The sequence below is a fragment of the Rattus norvegicus genome, chromosome 14 (assembly GCF_036323735.1).
Source record: "Rattus norvegicus strain BN/NHsdMcwi chromosome 14, GRCr8, whole genome shotgun sequence".
Taxonomy (NCBI): domain Eukaryota; kingdom Metazoa; phylum Chordata; class Mammalia; order Rodentia; family Muridae; genus Rattus; species Rattus norvegicus.
The window spans coordinates 101,736,315-101,754,399 of NC_086032.1; the positions used below are offsets into that span (position 1 = coordinate 101,736,315).

The 18,085-nt window shown below is 44.8% G+C and overlaps 1 protein-coding gene across 10 annotated transcripts in view; it reads right to left on the minus strand.

Moving 5' to 3' along the window:
- Sanbr (SANT and BTB domain regulator of CSR) overlaps nt 1–18,085 on the minus strand; it is a 69,474-nt gene that overhangs the window by 18,696 nt on the left and 32,693 nt on the right. For all 10 annotated transcript variants that reach the window (XM_063273270.1, XM_063273269.1, NM_001100971.1 and 7 more), the window contains 9 exons: nt 17,112–17,257; nt 15,356–15,455; nt 13,017–13,049; nt 11,662–11,761; nt 7,351–7,442; nt 6,186–6,214; nt 5,943–6,016; nt 4,869–4,957; nt 482–573 (listed from right to left, as the gene is read on the minus strand). In XM_063273270.1, the coding sequence (XP_063129340.1) occupies nt 482–573; nt 4,869–4,957; nt 5,943–6,016; nt 6,186–6,214; nt 7,351–7,442; nt 11,662–11,761; nt 13,017–13,049; nt 15,356–15,455; nt 17,112–17,257 (755 nt within the window). The remainder of the gene's footprint in view (nt 1–481; nt 574–4,868; nt 4,958–5,942; nt 6,017–6,185; nt 6,215–7,350; nt 7,443–11,661; nt 11,762–13,016; nt 13,050–15,355; nt 15,456–17,111; nt 17,258–18,085) is intronic.

Sequence of the window (18,085 nt, forward strand, 5' to 3'; positions counted from 1 at the left end):
AGGGAGGGAGGAGGGAGGGAGGGAGAGAGAGAGAGAGAGAGAGAGAGAGAGAGAGAGAGAGAGAGAGGGAGAGAGAGAGAGAATATATACACAGAACAGGAAAGATGCTTTAGGGATCTCCAACACTGACACACACTCTACTCATAGTCACGGCAGTGTTGCCAATCTGTACGACTGGATGAAGAGCACTAGTCAGCACTGTTGTTACTGGCACAGTATTGTTACTGTTTGGTGCTGAGAGATCAAACCCGGGGTGTTGGGTGTGCTAGGAAAGCACTAGGAAACCTCTAGGCTGGGTACTACAGCTCTTTTGTATCAGCTGACTTGAAAGTTTGTGCCCATGACCTTTTAAAAATATTTTAAGTTAAGATTCACTCTGACTTTGATGAAATAAGAAACTGAACTCATACTACACGCTTTTAGTATTCACATGATTTACTCTGCAAAGCTAGAGCATCCTGCTTGCTTCCTGCTGATTTACCTCTGGTTTTTGTCTGAGCTGTTTTGCCGGGCAGTGACAGGCACTGAGGCTTTGACTTGGGCTTCAAGCCTAGAATAAATGCCTCCTGCAAACTGTGAAACAAAGGAGGAGGTTAATTTACTTGCAAGGAAATAAAGTCTAACACATAACATGACACACTTCCAACTTTAGAAAGTAATTTTAGTTTTGATCTATAAAACTCAGGCCTGTGATGTATTATGAACAGTAAAACTTACCATTTTAGCACATAGTTTTGGTTCTTTGACAAACGTATGCAACTGTATAACCTTCAGCAATGAACACACAGACCGGTCTTACCACACCTAAAAACATCCTCAGTCTGTCTGAGGCCACTCATCTGACACCTCCATCAGCACCCGTTCTCTTCCCTCGTCATATGGTTTAGCATTTCCCCACAACACAAGGCATACAGAATTATGCAGCACGTGACACTTTCCATCTCTTTCTCTTCCTAACTTAGCATAATGTACAAATTTGTCCATGTTGGGATACATATGTGCACGCGGCTCTTACTCTACACGCTTGTGCTCCTGTGGAGGCTAGAGAAAGGTATCAGTGGTCCTCAGTGCAGTCTCCCATTGAGCCTGGAACTCAAGTTATTTTTAGCTTGGCTGCAGCCAACAGGTCCTGCTCTCTCCACTCTCCGGGGTGCTAGGTTCTAGGCAGGCACAGGAACATGCTGGCTCTTGTCTGGGGCTGGAATCAGAGCTCCAGTTCTCATCTGCTTTTAGCCACTGTGTGATTTCTCTGACTCTATTCCTTATTTATTTATTTATTTATTTATTTTTTTTGGTTCTTTTTTTCGGAGCTGGGGACCGAACCCAGGGCCTTGCGCTTCCTAGGTAAGCACTCTACCACTGAGCTAAATCCCCAGCCCCTATTCCTTATTTTTTTAAAAATATGTGTAGTTTATTTGCAAAATCCCGAACTCTCCTTTCCCCTGAGGGAGGGTCTTATGTAGGCCATGCTGATTTTGAAATTACTAATAAGTAACCAAAGATGAACTTGAACTTGTGACCCTTCTGCCTCCACCCTTCGAGGGCAGGGACGTGCTACCCCATCTGCTTTATGTAGTACTGGAAATCAAACCCAGGCCTTTAGCATACTGGGTGAGCATTCTACAACCTGGATTACAGCCCTAGCACCCAAGTACTCTTAAGCCTGAGGGTTATTTGAAAGAAAAGGGTTTAATGAGATGTTAGAGAAAGGGCAGGTCCTGGAGCACAGCTCCATTATTAGTAAGGCTCCTAGGGAGCTGAGTCAGTGTACAGTGAACTGTAAATTAGAAGTATTCAACTGAACACAGGTGAGCAAGTGTCCTTGTGGGATGGACATCTGTAGGGTATGGGGGGAGGCCCCAGCAGGCAATGGGGGTGACTCTAGATGAGACCAGAAGACATGGAGTTTGGAGTGGCCACCTCCTGTAGCCAGGCAGGACTCCTAGTGATGGGATGAGGACACTACCCTGTCCACAAAACCTTCGACCCAAAATCTGTCCTGCTTACAAGATGTGCAGGACAGAGACAGAGCAGAGACTGAGGGAACGGCAAGCCAGTGACTGGTCCAGCTTGAGACCCAGCCCATGTGCAAGAACCGACTGTCTGCTGTGTCTGCACAGGAGCCTTGTCTAACTGTCGTCTACCAGGCTCCAGCCAGCAGCTGAGGAAAGAGACACAGAGACTCAGCCACACAGTAGGTGGAGCTGGAGGAGTCTTGTAGAAGAGTTGGGGGAAGGACTAAGGGACCCAAAGGGGATAGGGACTCCACAACAAGACTAATAGAGTCAACTAACTGGGGCCCTTGGGGGTTCCCAGAGACTGAACCAACAACCAAAGAGAGAGTGTGGAATGGCCCTAGGCTCCCTACACATATGTCTTCATGCAGGTCCTCCAACAAGTGGAGCAGGCTGTCGCTGAGTGAATCCTGTTCCCCTAATGGCCTGACCTGTCTGTCCTCAGTACGAAAGGATGCACTTTGTTCTGCAGTAACTTGATGTGATACCCAGGGGGCCCCACCCTCTCAGAGGAGAATGGGAGGGGAGAGGTGAGGGAGAGGCTGTGTGTGTGGGGGCGGGGGGATGGGAGGAGGTGGGGCCTGCAATCAGGACATAAAGTAAATAAATAGGTAAATTAATACAAGGAAAAGTATTCAATTGTGGCTGTCATCCAGCCTCACCCTCCCAAGTGCTGAGACTACAGGCGTGCACAATACACACTGCTGTAAGTTAAGCTTCCCCTATCTCTTTTGCAGCCCTTTTAAATCCAGGCAATCTCAGAATTTTGCCACATTTACCAGGTCAAGGACATTGTTTTGGGATCTTTCTAGCTTTTCACAATTATGAATACTGCAGTATAAATGCGCTCCTTCACAGAATGGCCCTTCCTGTGCTGTCCTACAGACTGTACAGCAGAACGGTGTCTGCTTCACATCCTCACAGGCACCCAAACGACGTCTGAGGCCTCACTGGAGGCTGATTTGTGCTTTGTAATGACTAGCGATGCCCCATTTGCTTGTGCCTCCTTGCTACCACAGCCCTTTCTTCACAGTGCTCAGCAGATCCTTTGCCTTGTCTACTCATGCATCACTGTTTGAATTCTTAATTATGTTGTATGTATGGGTGGGTGTTTTGCCTGTATACCCGTGTGCCCTTGGAAACAAGAAGAGGGCCTTGGGTCCCCTGGGGCTGGACAGGCAGAGGGTTGTGAGCCATGTGGGTGCTCTGGAAGAGCCACCTGCCACCTGGCAGGCCTGGGACTCACCGGGATCCCCTGCCCTGTCTCCGGAGTACTGGGATTAAAGGTGTGGCCACCATGCCCAGCTTGCCTATTTATTTTTGTTGGATTATTTTACTACTGAGTTACTGAGCGTTTTTTGAGATTGTAACTTAATCACGACATTCTCCCTCCCTTCCCAGGAATCCTTTATCAGACAGATGCTTTGCACATAATTGATTACGATGTTTGAACTGTCTGTTATCCTTTCTTCTTTGCAGTTTTGAGACAGGTGTCACTATATGGCTCTGGGTCGCCCACCACCTAGACCGGTTGTCCTTCAGTTCTCTTTACAGTGGTTTTAAAGAAAAATTTTCATTTTGGTGAATTTTGGTTAATTATTCTTTTGTGGATCATGCTATAGTATTGATGCTAAGAACTTAAAAGTTTTTGCACAATTAATTTAGTGATCACATGTGTACGTGTGCATATATGTGCACAAGTTTTCAGGCCTTTTAGCTACACAAGTTACCTAACTGAAGGTTACAGTTTGTTTTCCTTTGTAAATTTTATTTTCTTTTATGTAGTCCATTTGTCTCACTTGACTTTTACTGTTGAGAATTCAATTCAGGGCCCTGCGCATTCTGCCATGCGCTCTACCAAGGGGCGGCATCCCAGTAAGGAAGTAAAAATCTCCATGACAGGACTAGGGCAGGAGCTACAGTGCACTTATAATACAGACAGTAATGATATAAAATGCTGACAATATGTAATTATTGATGCTAATCACTAAGGCAGTGCAGGGAGAGTGCAGGTCTGACTTTTTGCAAGGCAGTATTTTATCTTACCTGACATCTAGGCAATATTATATGAAAGTAACAAATCCAGCACTTTCTCCAGCCACTGGCCAATAATGCAAAGCTAACCCACTCAGTGTGACATTGTACTTTAAAGGTATATGTTTATCATGCATGATACAGAGAACCTATGGACCACAGATAATGGGAGATGTCGAAAACTTGTATGCGAATTTTGACTGGCAGTGACTATAAAAATATCTAGGATGTTCCTTTAACATCCTCTTTTTTTTTTTTTTCTTTTCTTGTTTTCGGAGCTGGGGACCGAACCCAGGGCCTTCTCTACCACTGAGCTAAATCCCCAACCCCCCTTTAACATCCTCTTAAAAAGTCTTCATATTTCCCATGCTAAAAATAAAACAAAGCAGGACTACTGTAGGTACAGTATACAGTTGTGTAACATGTTGGTTGAGTATAGTGTAACAGTCTGAGAGGCCCACAGGAAATGAGGCACTATAAGGAGGTACCTTGATAGAGAAAGTGTGTCACTGGAGGTGGCCTTGGAAGTTTCAGATGCTCAAGCCTATGGATCTGGATGTAGTGCTCTCTCTCACCTACCTCACCATGTCTGCCTACACAGCACCATACTTCCACCACACTTCCCACCATGATGGTAATGGACTGAACCTCTGATCTGTAAGCCTGCCCCAATTAAATGTTGTCCTTTATAAGATTTGCCGTGGTCACGGTATCCCTACACAATAATAGTTAATTATTGTCTTATTCATATTTCCTGATTAAATAAAACTAGGGACGACATTTTTATGTAAGTATAGTATACTGGTAAATAATTCTTACTTCTTTTGATTCCTTTGCCTTGACTCGGTCCAGATCACCCAGTCTCATTTTTATTAGATGCCCTGTAATTTCAGACATCCGCCGCTGATCTGAGGTAAAAAATAGAACATTACTTTTCATGAGACTAACATAGTTTTCATTTTTTAAGAAAGACTATAATTGACAAAAGTTTATGAAAATATCCTTTGCTATTTTTCAGGTGTATAATTCCATATATCTGTGAATAGTTTAAGGTAGCTGTAACAATTGCTAATCTACAGACAGTTGCACTGCCTTTCAGACTGTGGATGTGGTTTGAGTAAGTCTCCCAAAGGATGGTGTGCTGTAAGTCTGATCCCTACTACAGGAGTAAGAGCTGGGCATGGCAGGAAGTGGAAAGCTCACTGGGACCAGCAATCCTAGAAGAGATCAGTGCTGTTACTGCATGGCCCTGCCTAGTTCCTGTATGGTCAGGTTGCTATACAAACGCTCTCTTTCGCTCCCCTGTTCTCGTATCCCCAGGATGCCGTCTGCTGTGCTAGGAAAGTAGCCAGAAGACTTTCACCTGAGCCCAGGAGATACTGATATTGCAAAACTGTGAGCTAAATAAACTTCTTTATAAGATTCTCAGCTTTGAGTATTTTGTTGTAAGAACACTAAGGCTAAGACACAGCCTAGAACATATTTACTAATTTTCACAGTAAACTATGTAAGAAGCAAAGTATAAGAGCTCTTAAAGTCACAGATGTATAAATGACACATTCCCCACTGGAGGCTCTGGTGATGAACTGATTGGTGCCTAGAGAATGTGCACATGTTGGGCCTTATTTTGTAACCTTCAAAAGCAGTTAGCATGCTTTATGAAAGACAATTCTTGGGGCTGGAGACATGGTTTAGTGGTTAAGAGCACAAATTCTTCTCGAAGGGGTCCCACGTTTGGTCCCCAGCACCCACATCAGGCAGCTCATGGCTGCCTCTAAGCCCAGGCTCAGGGTATCTGTCGTCCTCTTCTGGCTGGAATGGTACTGCACTCACGACCCCCAACACACACAGTTTTTCTACCTGACTCGCTGTTACTCAGGTAACGACACTCACCGTCCTCTCTCTGTGCATCCTGGTTGAATCTCAAGGATCTTGTGGCGTCCCACTTGTTCTTCTGCATGCTCACACTGTTGGACAGATCCCACAAGAACAACACTGAGACTGCTTTCCTGCACTTCCACAGGCCCTGTGTCGAAAATAAAACCAACCAACAAGCAAACAAAAAACCACCACCACCACCAAAAAAACAAGCAAAAAAAGAAATAAATCCAATTGGATCAAGGAACAAATACTCACACAAAAGGAGATACATCTCTAGAAGTTGACTGAAGAAAAGAGAAGATAACATTGTCTAATTAGAGTATATATATGTCTCTATATATGTCTATATATATATAACATCTACAACTGTTATTTCATTTAAACCTTGCAGCAACAGCTAGAGTGGTGGTGCCCATATCACCCCAGCAGCGGCAGGCAGGCTCCATGAGATGAAGGCCAGCCAGGGCTACACAGTGAGACTCCGTTAAACAGACAAACAGTCAGTCTTGCAGCAAAAAAAGACCTATAGTGGTGAAACCACCTTTTTAACTTCAGAGAAATTAAAAAACTTATCAAAGAGAAAAAAATACTTTGTTTATTCACTGGATTTATGCTAAGCTTATGCAATACATTATAAATATTTTACACATAAGATTATATCGTCTTAATAAAATCACATTAATAAGCTTATATAATGTATATTGCGCTTATGTCATCTCTTGACTAAGATGAATGTACTCCCCCCAGTGTTACTGTGGATCTTCTTCTTATGGAATTTTATGTACATCGGTGTTCTGCCTCCATGTGAGGGCGTGGATCCCCAGGAACTGGAATTCTACACAGCTCTGAGCTGCCATGTGCCACTGAACCTTGGTCCTCTGGAAAGCACCAGTGCAGTGTTTCACCATCTCTCCAGCCCCATGAGGACCGGAGAACTGGCCTTTAATACATTTCGGAACTCAGGGATTCTCTTCAGTCACCTGCAGCTACTACTGCTCTATCAGTTCTGACATTTTATCTCTTCTATGACACAGGAAAATAGAAGTGGATTTTATAGGTAATAAAACAATTAACTTCAGTTTAAGGGTGTCTTTACTGTTTACGAATGCTGGTTACAAGGTGAGAAGGGTAAGCAGCGCACACAATGCGGTGTCTGTACAAGTCCTTTCCATGTCAAGCTCTTGGGAACAATCACTTACCAGTTGCTTGTGCAGCTCTACACGTACATGGTTCATGCCCAAGGGAGGAAATCTCTTAACACGGAGGGTGGTGAACCGTGCCTATACTTTGTTTCATGCCTTTCTTTTCGTCTGGAGTCTCAGCTACTAACACTGCTGGCACCACCATGTTACTCATTACTGCATTTGCCTTGACTGCACTTGCTTGTTTACATCTTAAGGACTAAAAACCAAAGAGTCACCTTCTCCAGTGTCTTCTCTTTCTTTTGAGAACAGGGTGAGGACAGTTGCTTTTTTGGTGGCTTAGTAAATTTCTTTGGCTTCTCCTTTTTCCCTGATAAACAAAGGACAATATTAGGAACAAGAGTCTCATTCCCTGCCAACGCCACTGCTATTTCTCAATAAAACAGACACTTAACCAATTCCATTTCTGAGAAGAGAGAGGATGAGGGCCTGCAAAGTCGACACAGGAGTCAGACTGAAGTTGCCACACAGGGCTCATTCCAATCTTACCTCTTCTTTGTACTTGATCAGAAGCTTTGAACAATGAAGGCAGAGTAAGCAAGCCCACGGCTTTGAGTGCTAACTTAAAATGTCAGTGAAATTACATATTTATTTATCTAATTTGACAGTGGAATCAACTTAGAAAAAATGTGATTTGAGAATAAGGGACAGAGCATCGATGTACGCACACAAACGCCTTCAAATGAATTTTGTTTGGGAAGGAGGTAAGGCAGGGATGGTTTGGGAAGCAGGATGGGACAAATTATATTCTGAATGTGGCCTCTGAAGTCAATATCCTGAGTCCATTCTGGTCAAGAGAGAAGTGGAATCTGCTGGGGACGGGACAGTACTCTAAGAACAAAGTATAAAGGCAAGGAGAATGCACTGGCTGGCTCTCCTGAACAGACCTCTGTCTACTACCTCCACACTGGCTCTGTCGTGAAACAAGGACGAACCTGTCACTACTGCACATGGAAACCTTGTTAGATAAGATGCACACATAATGATCCCGAGAATACCACAGGAGGAAAAGGCAAGATAATAATACATCAAGAGGTATACATGGCTTGACGGCATAAGAGGACATAGGGTAAAGGTATGGAACAGGGCAGGGCAATGCCTTCTAAGTTACTGATATGAAAACAAAATATTATCAAAATAATCAAAGCCAGGCACAGAGTTAGGCAATTTATACCAGAGAACTTTGTGGGATAAGAATGTTGGGTCCTCTTATCTAAAGAGGGACCCACAGGGAAGAACCCAACCTGGACCTGCCCAGGGACACAACGCAGCTTATAGAGCTGCCATTATAAGGAAGTGTGAGCAGAGCTCTACATACTTAGCTGAGTGTCAAACTATGCCAGTGTGAGAAGCCCTGTCCCCTCAGTAGGCCACCTCTGCTTGCAAGAAAGAACTATTGCTGGTCAGATGACAGGGATTTCTCTGACTCCAACTGAACTAACTCATCCTTGCACATGCCTCAAGCTTCAGATCACTGGGTTAAAGTGTCAGAGGGCACTGACACTTGGATCTGGAAAAACAGCTAAAAGTCTATGGAGAACTTAGGAAGCAAGGAGACACTAAGGAGTGAGCCCTGGTATCTGACTGGAAACTGTTGGGACTCTTGGTTGTGACAGCTAATCCTCCTTGTCAACTTGACTGTGGACACAGTGACTGAGGCCACACACTCCTCTGCCTGTGTGTCTGTGACAATACGTCTAAAGAGGCTTCACTGGGGAGGGAAGACCCACCCTGAATGTGGGCAGTATCATCCAAGGATTAGTTAGTCTTTATTTATAAGAAAAGTACTCTTTAATAAACACAAAGTGAGGGGCAGAAAGCAGAAAGCATAACTAACATGGAGTCTCTCTATGTAAGCTCAGGAGACATTTGGAACTAGCAGAAGAATCAGTGAGTGTGAACACAGAACATTAGAAATGACCAAACCTGTGGTATCTGGAAAACCTGCAAGTTTGGAAATCAGACAACATCCTTGTAAGTAATGGCTGGTGAGGAAACGACATCCTTGTAAGTAATGACTGATGAGGAAAGTTAGAAAACACCTGACTGACTATAAGCCAAGCGGGGCATGGTGGTGCACACCTATCTAGTACGTTGGTGGCTGAGGGGAGACTGCCTTAGGCTTACATTTCAAGTACAGGCCAGCAAACATGACATACAAGGCCCCATCTCAAAAAGGAAAACAACAACACAGGCTTAGGATATAGCTCAGGTGGTAGGATGCTTGGCTACCATGCACAAAGGAGGTAGAAAAGGAGGATCACAAGTTTAAGGGCATTGACTATACAGTAAATTATAAACTAGCTGGGGACATATGAGACCCTGTCTTAAAGCAACACACACAGACACACACACACACACACACACACACACACACACACAAATTCTAACCCCTGTATATGTATGTGTATTTATGAAAAAAAAAAGGTCAAAATTTGTCAAGTGTATAGCAGTAGTACTTGGGGTAAAACATTTTAAATATCCCCAGCATACTTTAGAAGAAGAAACTAACAGTCTGGTTGGACACTGCAGAGAGGCTGTAACTGCAGAGAGGATGGAAGGCCAAGGCCACTGGGGCTACAAGAGACCCTGTCTGAAGCAGCGGGACAGTAAACGTCCTTCCCGTTCATCCACACCAGTGACCTAAGCTTCTACTTTAAGAATTAAAAAAATACCTTTCTGGCAGTGATGACGTCCCAGAGAGAACATGGCTTTTGAAAAGACTCGCCCTCACCCCTCAACAGGAGAGACGAAACACAAGACAGGCACCTGCTACAGAGCCTAAATTCCTACCTCTGGGATAGAGATGCCCCTTACCCATGCACAACCAGCAACCTTGAGTGTGGCTCCTACAGGAGGATTCTCCTGCAGGAGAAAGAAGCCCTGAAAGCACTCTGATTCAAGATCAGTGGGAACCATCCTAATAAACTCATTTTGTGTTTATAAAGCCAGCCGACCAGACAGACAGACAAACAAACAAACTCAGTTCCAAGCAATTCCACAGAAGGGCATACTGTGAGAGCAAATGTAAAACAAACTATAGAGAAATCTAGGACATGCAGGTCTGGATCTTTCAAATCGTTAGTAGTAAAACTCTAAGCTAACCAAGGAAAGAAGACAAATCTAATATGACAACCAGAGACGGCAGCATCACCTGTCCTTCAGATGCAAAAGGACGAGCACTTGGTGCCAATGACTTAGGAGAGATGGATACAATTTCTTCAACAATATGCATTAACAAAACACATAAAATATTGAAAACTTGAGCAACATGACAATAAAGAAATCAAATTTATAATTTAAAACCACCTATGCAGAAAACTCCAGGGCCAAACCGTGTCATTGCTGATTTTTATCATGACTTGTGAGAGAAAGTCTGAACATGCAATTATAGAAAAGAGATGTCTGGGCTGGGGGGCTGCTCAGTGACAAACACTGCTGAGGAGCCTGAGACCTCTATGCCCCCTCTCCTACCCCCTCTCCTACCCCCTCTCCTACCCCATCTCCTACCCCCTCTCCTACCCCATCTCCAACCCCCTCTCCTACCCCATCTCCTACCCCTTCTCCTACCCCTTCTCCTACTCCCTCTCCTACCCCTACCAAAAGAGTAAATGATACACTTTTTCATTCAGGAAGTTATGTATATGTGATATCAAAACTCAAAAAAAATTCCTGAGTGCTGAAAACATTCCAATGGACATCAACAAAAATTTCTTAGTAATTTATTAGCATGTCAAATGGTATGAAACATAAACATAATATCTCTTTAACAAATGCAGTTTAACACTTGAAAAGTCAATCAATATCAGACTGACATTATAAAGGGAAAAAGTCTGTATGATCTTAAAGTAAAAAAGCATTTGCTACATTACAACATTCATTCACTACAAAAACCTAGAATGCAGACCAGATAGGATCTTTCTTTTTTTTTTTTTTTCTTTTTCTTTTTTCTTTTGGAGCTGGGGACTGAACCCAGGGCCTTGTGCTTGCTAGGCAAGCGCTCTACCACTGAGCTAAATCCCCAACCCTGATAGGATCTTTCTTAACTGAGAAATGTATTCATAGAGACCACTAGTTAGTATTACAATTTAGTGGATGAAGACCAGAAGTTGTAAGTCACTTGATGTGGGTACTGGAACTCAAGCATGGGTCTTCTAGAAGAGCAGCAAGCTTTCTCAACTCTAAACCACCCCCTACCCCACCCCCAGAGTACAGACTCTACACAGAGCATCGGTCTATTCGACTTCTCTGTGCTTGTGTGGACACACGCACGCACATGTGGAAGCCAGTGTGAGCCTGGGAGAAGATGGCTTCCACTACCACGTGGGTTCCAGGCAGGGCTCGGCAGGCAGCATGCGTCTTTTCCTAGTGAGCCACCATGCCAGCCTGCGTTAGGGGATACTAATGGATCTTCCTTCTCGTTCCTTTTTCTTGTGTAATCTTATCAGACATAAAAAGCCAATCCCCCATGTTTGCATTAAAAGATTTAGAATATAACTCTCCATATAGTGAGGGTTGATTTTAATTACTTTGTTTCTTGGAAATTTCTTCTTCATCACCGACTTCATCTTCAGTGACCTCAGACCCGGTGGTGTACTCTTCCTCCTCTGAGAACAACGACTGCTGTTTCTAAGTGTAGAGAAAGACTCATCTCTTTCAAATTCCACAGTACTGTCACAGGCAGCTCTTCAGAACACACTTACCCAGTAAGAACTATGAAGTGGGGCTAGGGACATGGCGCTGCAGTTTCACATGTGCATTACTCTCCTGAAGGCCACCAGTGGGTTCCCTGAACCCGCAGCAGGACCATCGCTTACAACTACCCATAACTGACTCCTCAGGGTCAAGTCCTCTGGCCTCTGTGGGCACTCAGACATGCATGTGCACAGACACACAGACAAAGGACAATAAATACTTAAAAATGGACTAATAAAGTACTGGCTCTGGTAATGTCAACACTTGGGAGGCCAAAACAGAAGTATGGTAAGCTTGAGGCTACCCTGTTCTACACAGTGCCTCTATGCCTCAGAAAAATGAACAAACACACACAATCCAATTATACATGCCAGTGATCCATCCCGGCACTGAGAACATAGAGGCAGGAAGATTGGGTTCAGAGTCATGTTCTGATTCCAGGCCAGCCTGGGCAACAAGAAATTGTCTGAGAAGTCAAATAGCAAAACAAAACAAAACAACAACAACAAAAAAACAAAATGCCCCCCCCAGGAACTTATTATTAGACTCAAATGTGATTTAGTCACATTTATATGATTTATATGCTTCATTGTTTAGTATGTGGACACAGGTAAGAAGAGCTCAGAGAAAACGTCCAGGAGTCTGTTCTCCCCTCCACCTTGTGGGTTCCAAGGATTACCCCAGGTCTTCAGGCTTGGGGCAAGCACCCTTAACTGTTATGCCATATCACAGCCCCTAAAAGTGACTTAGCGGTGATTTTTAAGTTTTTAAACCAGGGCCTTGAGCGATGGCTCAGTGAACAAGGACATTTGCTGCCCTTGCAAAGGACTACAGTTCACATCTCAGGCCTCAGGTGGATCACAATGGCTGGCGGTTCTGATAACGCCCGCCTCTTCTGGCTTCAAGGGCACCCCAACAGTGGTGGCAAGCAGCCATCTTTTCTTTAAGTCTTCTAACCAGAATCTTGCCTCGGCCTTCCAAATTGTGGGACTACAGGCCTAAGTCACCACCACAGGGTGTGCGTTTTTCTTAAATAATCTATGGCATTTTCTTTATACAAGCAAAACTGGAAAGGCCACCCAGAAGACAGACACTTAACCAGTTTGTAAAATCAGATGCTATGATTGCATTATGGAACTTCAACGCAGAAGCAAGAGTCCACAGACGCTGAACCTAGCGGCCCACTTACCAACTGCAGAGTCCAGTTTTTCAGTGACAAAAACTACAAGGAGAAGAACAGCAGGTTAGCAACCTTGCATGGCGGCTCCTTACCCTCACATGATTACAAGTTACAGTTCAGGTTTAACTCATTCAAAACTTAGGCTGAAGGTGATATCTTAGTCTAATGAGTCAGTCTTTAAAAATCCCTGCCTAGCATCAGGAGGACAAACACCAACGCCAGCCAGCGAGGCTGCAGACACGAGGCTGCAGAAGGAGCCCACACGTGTGCAGCCACTATGGGACTCAGTACCAAGGTTCTTTCGTCAACAGACTGAAGCTCGTGCTGCCACACGATGACTCAGCATGAGCTGTGTCCACATCCCAGCGGCTCCGAGTCCACGAGTTACAAGACCGTCACCTACTCATGCTCATTGCTTACTAGTCAGAGAAGCCAGGGCACATCCAGACTGGGTGCTTATCACCAAGGGAGTGGCCAAATAAAACATGGCACACACACACACTGGGACTGAGTGGAGCCCTGGGGAGAATGGCACCTGCAGGAGACTGCAGGAGAATGGCTGCAAAGGGAAGGAAAGCGCTATGCTAAGTGAACTCAGTCAAGCTTAGAAAGACAAATACTGCACGCTTTATTGTAGACGCAGAACTTACACATATGTGTATTGCATACATGTATGTAGTGCATGTATTACATGGCTGTTTGTGGGGCACGAAGCTGGGAATGGCAGCACCGTGTTGAGGGCTGAGCGTGTGTCTTCCTGAGACCTCCTGCTTTTCCTGGAGCTGTCTGTGTGCTTACATCCGTGTGTGAGGTCTCACTTTGCCCTCTGTCTACTGCCCCTGCTATCTCCTCACCGTCCCCTTCAACAGCCTCTCCTCTCTTCTTCTCGCCCTCTCCCTTCTTTCTGCTGTGTCTCCTGTCTCTCCACTCAGTCCTCTTCATGCTTCCTCTCCTCCTTTTCTGCTGTCCCTCTCTACCTCACCTCTCATCTTCCTGTTTCCTGTCTCTGTTCTTTCTCCATCCTCTTGAGCCTGTCTCTCCTACCATGCTTTCCTCTCTGTTCTCATTCTCTCCCCACCCCCTCTCCTTCTGCCCTGGGACCAGCGGGAATGCATTTTGCCTGAGAACAATCCTGCTCCTCTAGTGCGCTCTGACAGTTATGTATAAAATGGAGGCCATACTTCTGCCCTTCTAGGTGTGGCCCCTCTCACTGTCTCTCCTCACTGGCCTCTTGCCTTCCCACGTCTCCCATTCTTCCTCTCTCCTTTTCTCTCTCTCTGTCCTGTCTCTCTCCCCTTCTCCCCTCCATCTCTCTCTTACTCTTCCTATGCCCTGCTGAGTGTTGAAAACACACCTTACCCAGGGCAGTCCTGTCTTCAGCGCTCGTGGCTGGGAAGCTGTCTGTGTGCTTGCTTACGGCAGTGCACAAAATGACCACTGTGCCTCCCTCCCTCCCTCCCTCTCGCTCTCTCCTGATCTTTGTCCTCCTATGTTCTCTCTTCTGTGTCTCCTCTCTCCCCTCAGTCTCTCCCTTTCTCGTCTTTCTCCATTAGTTCACTTTTCTCTCCCTCTCCCCTTCTGCCTCGCTGAGAATGTGTCTTCTGAGAGACGCCCTGCTTCCCCTGTGCTCTCCCACTCATGTATAAGATAGCAGATGAACCTCTTTCCCTTTTCTCCTCTCCCTGCCTCCCCTTTATCCCAGCTGTCCTTCCTTTTCTCCTCTCCCTGCTTCCCCCCGTCCCCCCTCCCTGTCCCTGTCTCCTCCACGCAGCTCCTCTTTCTCACCTGTATCCTCTTTCTGTAAATCTTCATGTTTACACTTATTATAACCTACACAGTGCACGTGCAAGCCCTATACCGCTAGTCAGCACCAGCGTAGCTGTCAGAGGTCTTCACTTTCCCACGCAAATTCTGTCTCCCCCATCTAAGGCAGTGTTAACAGATGCCCTGGGCTTGGGTAACAAAAATCACCTGAATCAAGGAATCAAAGCTATTCTGCTCACCCTTAACTGTTTTCAATTTTGAAGCTTTTGAAAAATGAAACACATTTCATATCAAAATACTATAGAATGAGAAGAAACAAAGTATGCACTTCCATTTTCTCCATTCTCAATTCTTTGTTTGTCCATAACAGACAGACTGAAGGGTTTTTACATAAAGCTCTGTCAGTTACCAACTCACTGAAGTCTATAACACATTACTCATTACTCTTCACAGTTTCATAACCCAGCAAACCACTGTATTATGACTGGGCAGTCAGTCCAATTCCAACTTAAACGTACTAGGTGCCTGCCAAAGATAACGTCATCCATAGCTTCATACGTATATTAAATTGAAAAGTTACTCACAGCATTGAGCTCCCCAGTTTTGGAGCCCCACGGTGTATTTGGCTCCAGTAAAATCTCATATTCCAGGCCCTTCTCATCACAGGAGCCAACCCCAGGATCACTTAAATGAAGAAGACATTTTTACAGAAAGACAATCAATTTCTCAACAATCTACAGGCGGGGCTAGAGCACTGGCTACTCTTGTGGAGAAACCTGATTTGGTTCCTAGCACTAACCCTGTCTCACAGCCACTGCCACTCCAGTTCTAGGGAAATGTGACACGCTTTCTGCCTCCCTAGGCACTGCACAACAGTGCTCTTGCAGACATGCAGACTACTGTTATTGCAAATATTTCTTACAGCTTAAGAAATACAAGTTCTTGCATGTGGCCTCAGTATTAATACTAGTTCTTGATTATAAGGATATCGCTTAAATATTTACTTTTTTCTTTCTTTTTTTTGGGGAGGTGGGTGGTCTCTGTAGCTCTGGCTATCCTGAAACTCACTCTGTAGACTAGGCTGGCCTCAAACTCACACAAAGAGATTAGCTGCCTCTGGTCTTACATTGCTCTTCCCATGGCTGGCAGTATTTACTTTAATATGTTTAGTAACTGCTCTGGCAGATAGATCACCCCATCAGAGGCACACAGTTGCAATAGAAAAGTCCTATCTGCCAGGTGGTGGGTGGAAAAGGGCTGGTGTACTGGTCTTGCTTTCTGAAAGCCTCAGTTAGAGTCCTCTAGCCCAGGACTAGCTTGACAGCTTGTTGCAGGTACAAAACCATGGAAGTGATTGCAATTTAAGAGTTAAGTTACAGAACGGTGGTCCAGCTGCTCTGTCTTACCCATTTGTGCCCGTCAAGTATTTAACAAGTCCCTGGCACCGGGCTAGCTCACTGCACCAGTGGAAGGCCTGTTCAGCATGCTTGAGGCCCGAGGCCTAATCCCAGGAGACAGTGTGAGACCAGGTGGGGTTGGGGTTGGGGTAGGAGTTAAGAAAAGGAGGAAACAAACTCAAAATTTCAAAATTTGGATTTAAGATTTCAGTATTTTTAGTTTCTAAGTTCTTTTTATTAAGTTTTTTAACACCTTGGACTTCCTGTATTTCTATTTTTATCCGTCAAATGAACCTGTTTTGGGTGTAAAGCATCATAATTTCAGTGAAACGTTCTTTCCCTTCCACCCTCACCTCCTCTTCTGATCTTTTATGTCAACTTAACACAAGCTAAAGTCATTTGAGAGGAGGGAACCTCAATTTAAAAACAATGCCTCTGTAAGATCAGGCTGCAGCCAAGCCCTTAGGGCATTTTCTTAATTATGATTTGGTGGTGCGGAGCCAACCCTGAGCTGGTGGTCCTGGGTTCTGTAAGACAGCAGCCTGAGCAAGCCATGAAGAACAAGCTGGTAAGCAGTATCCCATGGCTTCCCCATCAGCTCCTGCCTGCTGGTTCCTGCCTGCCCCAGTTCCTGTGCTGATTCCTTCAGTGATGAGCTAAGACGTGAAACTGTAAGCCAAATAAATAAACCCTTTCCTCCACAACTTGGTTTGGCCGTGTTTCATCACAGCAACAGGACCTCTAATGCTGGGATCAAACCAGATCCTTGTACAGGATAAGCAGCTGTTGTACATCACGCTATATCCCCAGCCCTTCAGTTCAGCGCTCTGAAATTGTAACTATCTCAGGACTGACAATATTTATATGGGAAAACACTTGGGACAGTGGATCATGAAATGGAAACCATTGAATAAAGCTGAAAAGTAGTGTTCCTTTTCCTCACCTAACTGGATCTTTTAAAAACGGTACAGCAATGACATCTTTGTGCTTATGCAGATCATCCAGTATTTTAGCAGTTGGACAAGAAAGTGAATCATCATTTTCCCCTTGGTCATGAAGAAGAACCATGTGGTCCCTCACTTTACAGCCCTGTCAGACATAAGAGACACTGTTAGAGGTAGGTTCATTATACAAACAATCTTCTAAGAGATGCAGTGGTCAGCCATCCATGAGACACCTATAGTAATGTTACACACACACACACCAGAGCTCAGGGAACATTACAGAAAAGGAGGGAGAAATGTAGGACAGGGAGAAGAAGTACTGTGAGGTGCTATTTTCTGGGCATGGCATGAATACTACACTCAGGAAATCACAGTTAATGTGGTTATCTGTATGTAGTGGTTGAGTAAGAATGGCCCCCATAGGCGCATATGTTTAATGCATAGTCACCAGGAAATGGCAGTACTTGGGAAAGATGACTTGTAATTAACTGCTATGAAGCACAGCAACTCTTATAAATGACAACATTTAACGGGGACTGCCTTACGGTTTTCAGAGGTTTAGTCTACTATCATGGCAGGAAGGATTGCAGTGTGCAGGCCATGGTGCTGGAGGAGCAGAGAGTTCTTTATCTTGATCCACGGGCAGCAAAAAGGAACTCTGTTCCACACTGGGCAGAGCTTGAACATTTGTAGGAGAACTCAAAGCCCGCCCCAACAGTGACACACTTCCTCCAACAAGGCCACACCTCCTAATAGTACCACTCCTGATGGCCAAGCATTCACACACGAGTCTGTGGGGCCACACCTATTCAAACCACCACACAGAGAAACAGAGTTCAATTAAGAGCACACACATCAGGCAGCTCAGAGCCACCCATAACTGCAGCGCTGGATGACCCGACACTGCTGGCCTCTGTGTTCCTGCACTCACATGGGCACATCCAAGCTCAGACACACGCACATCATTAACAAG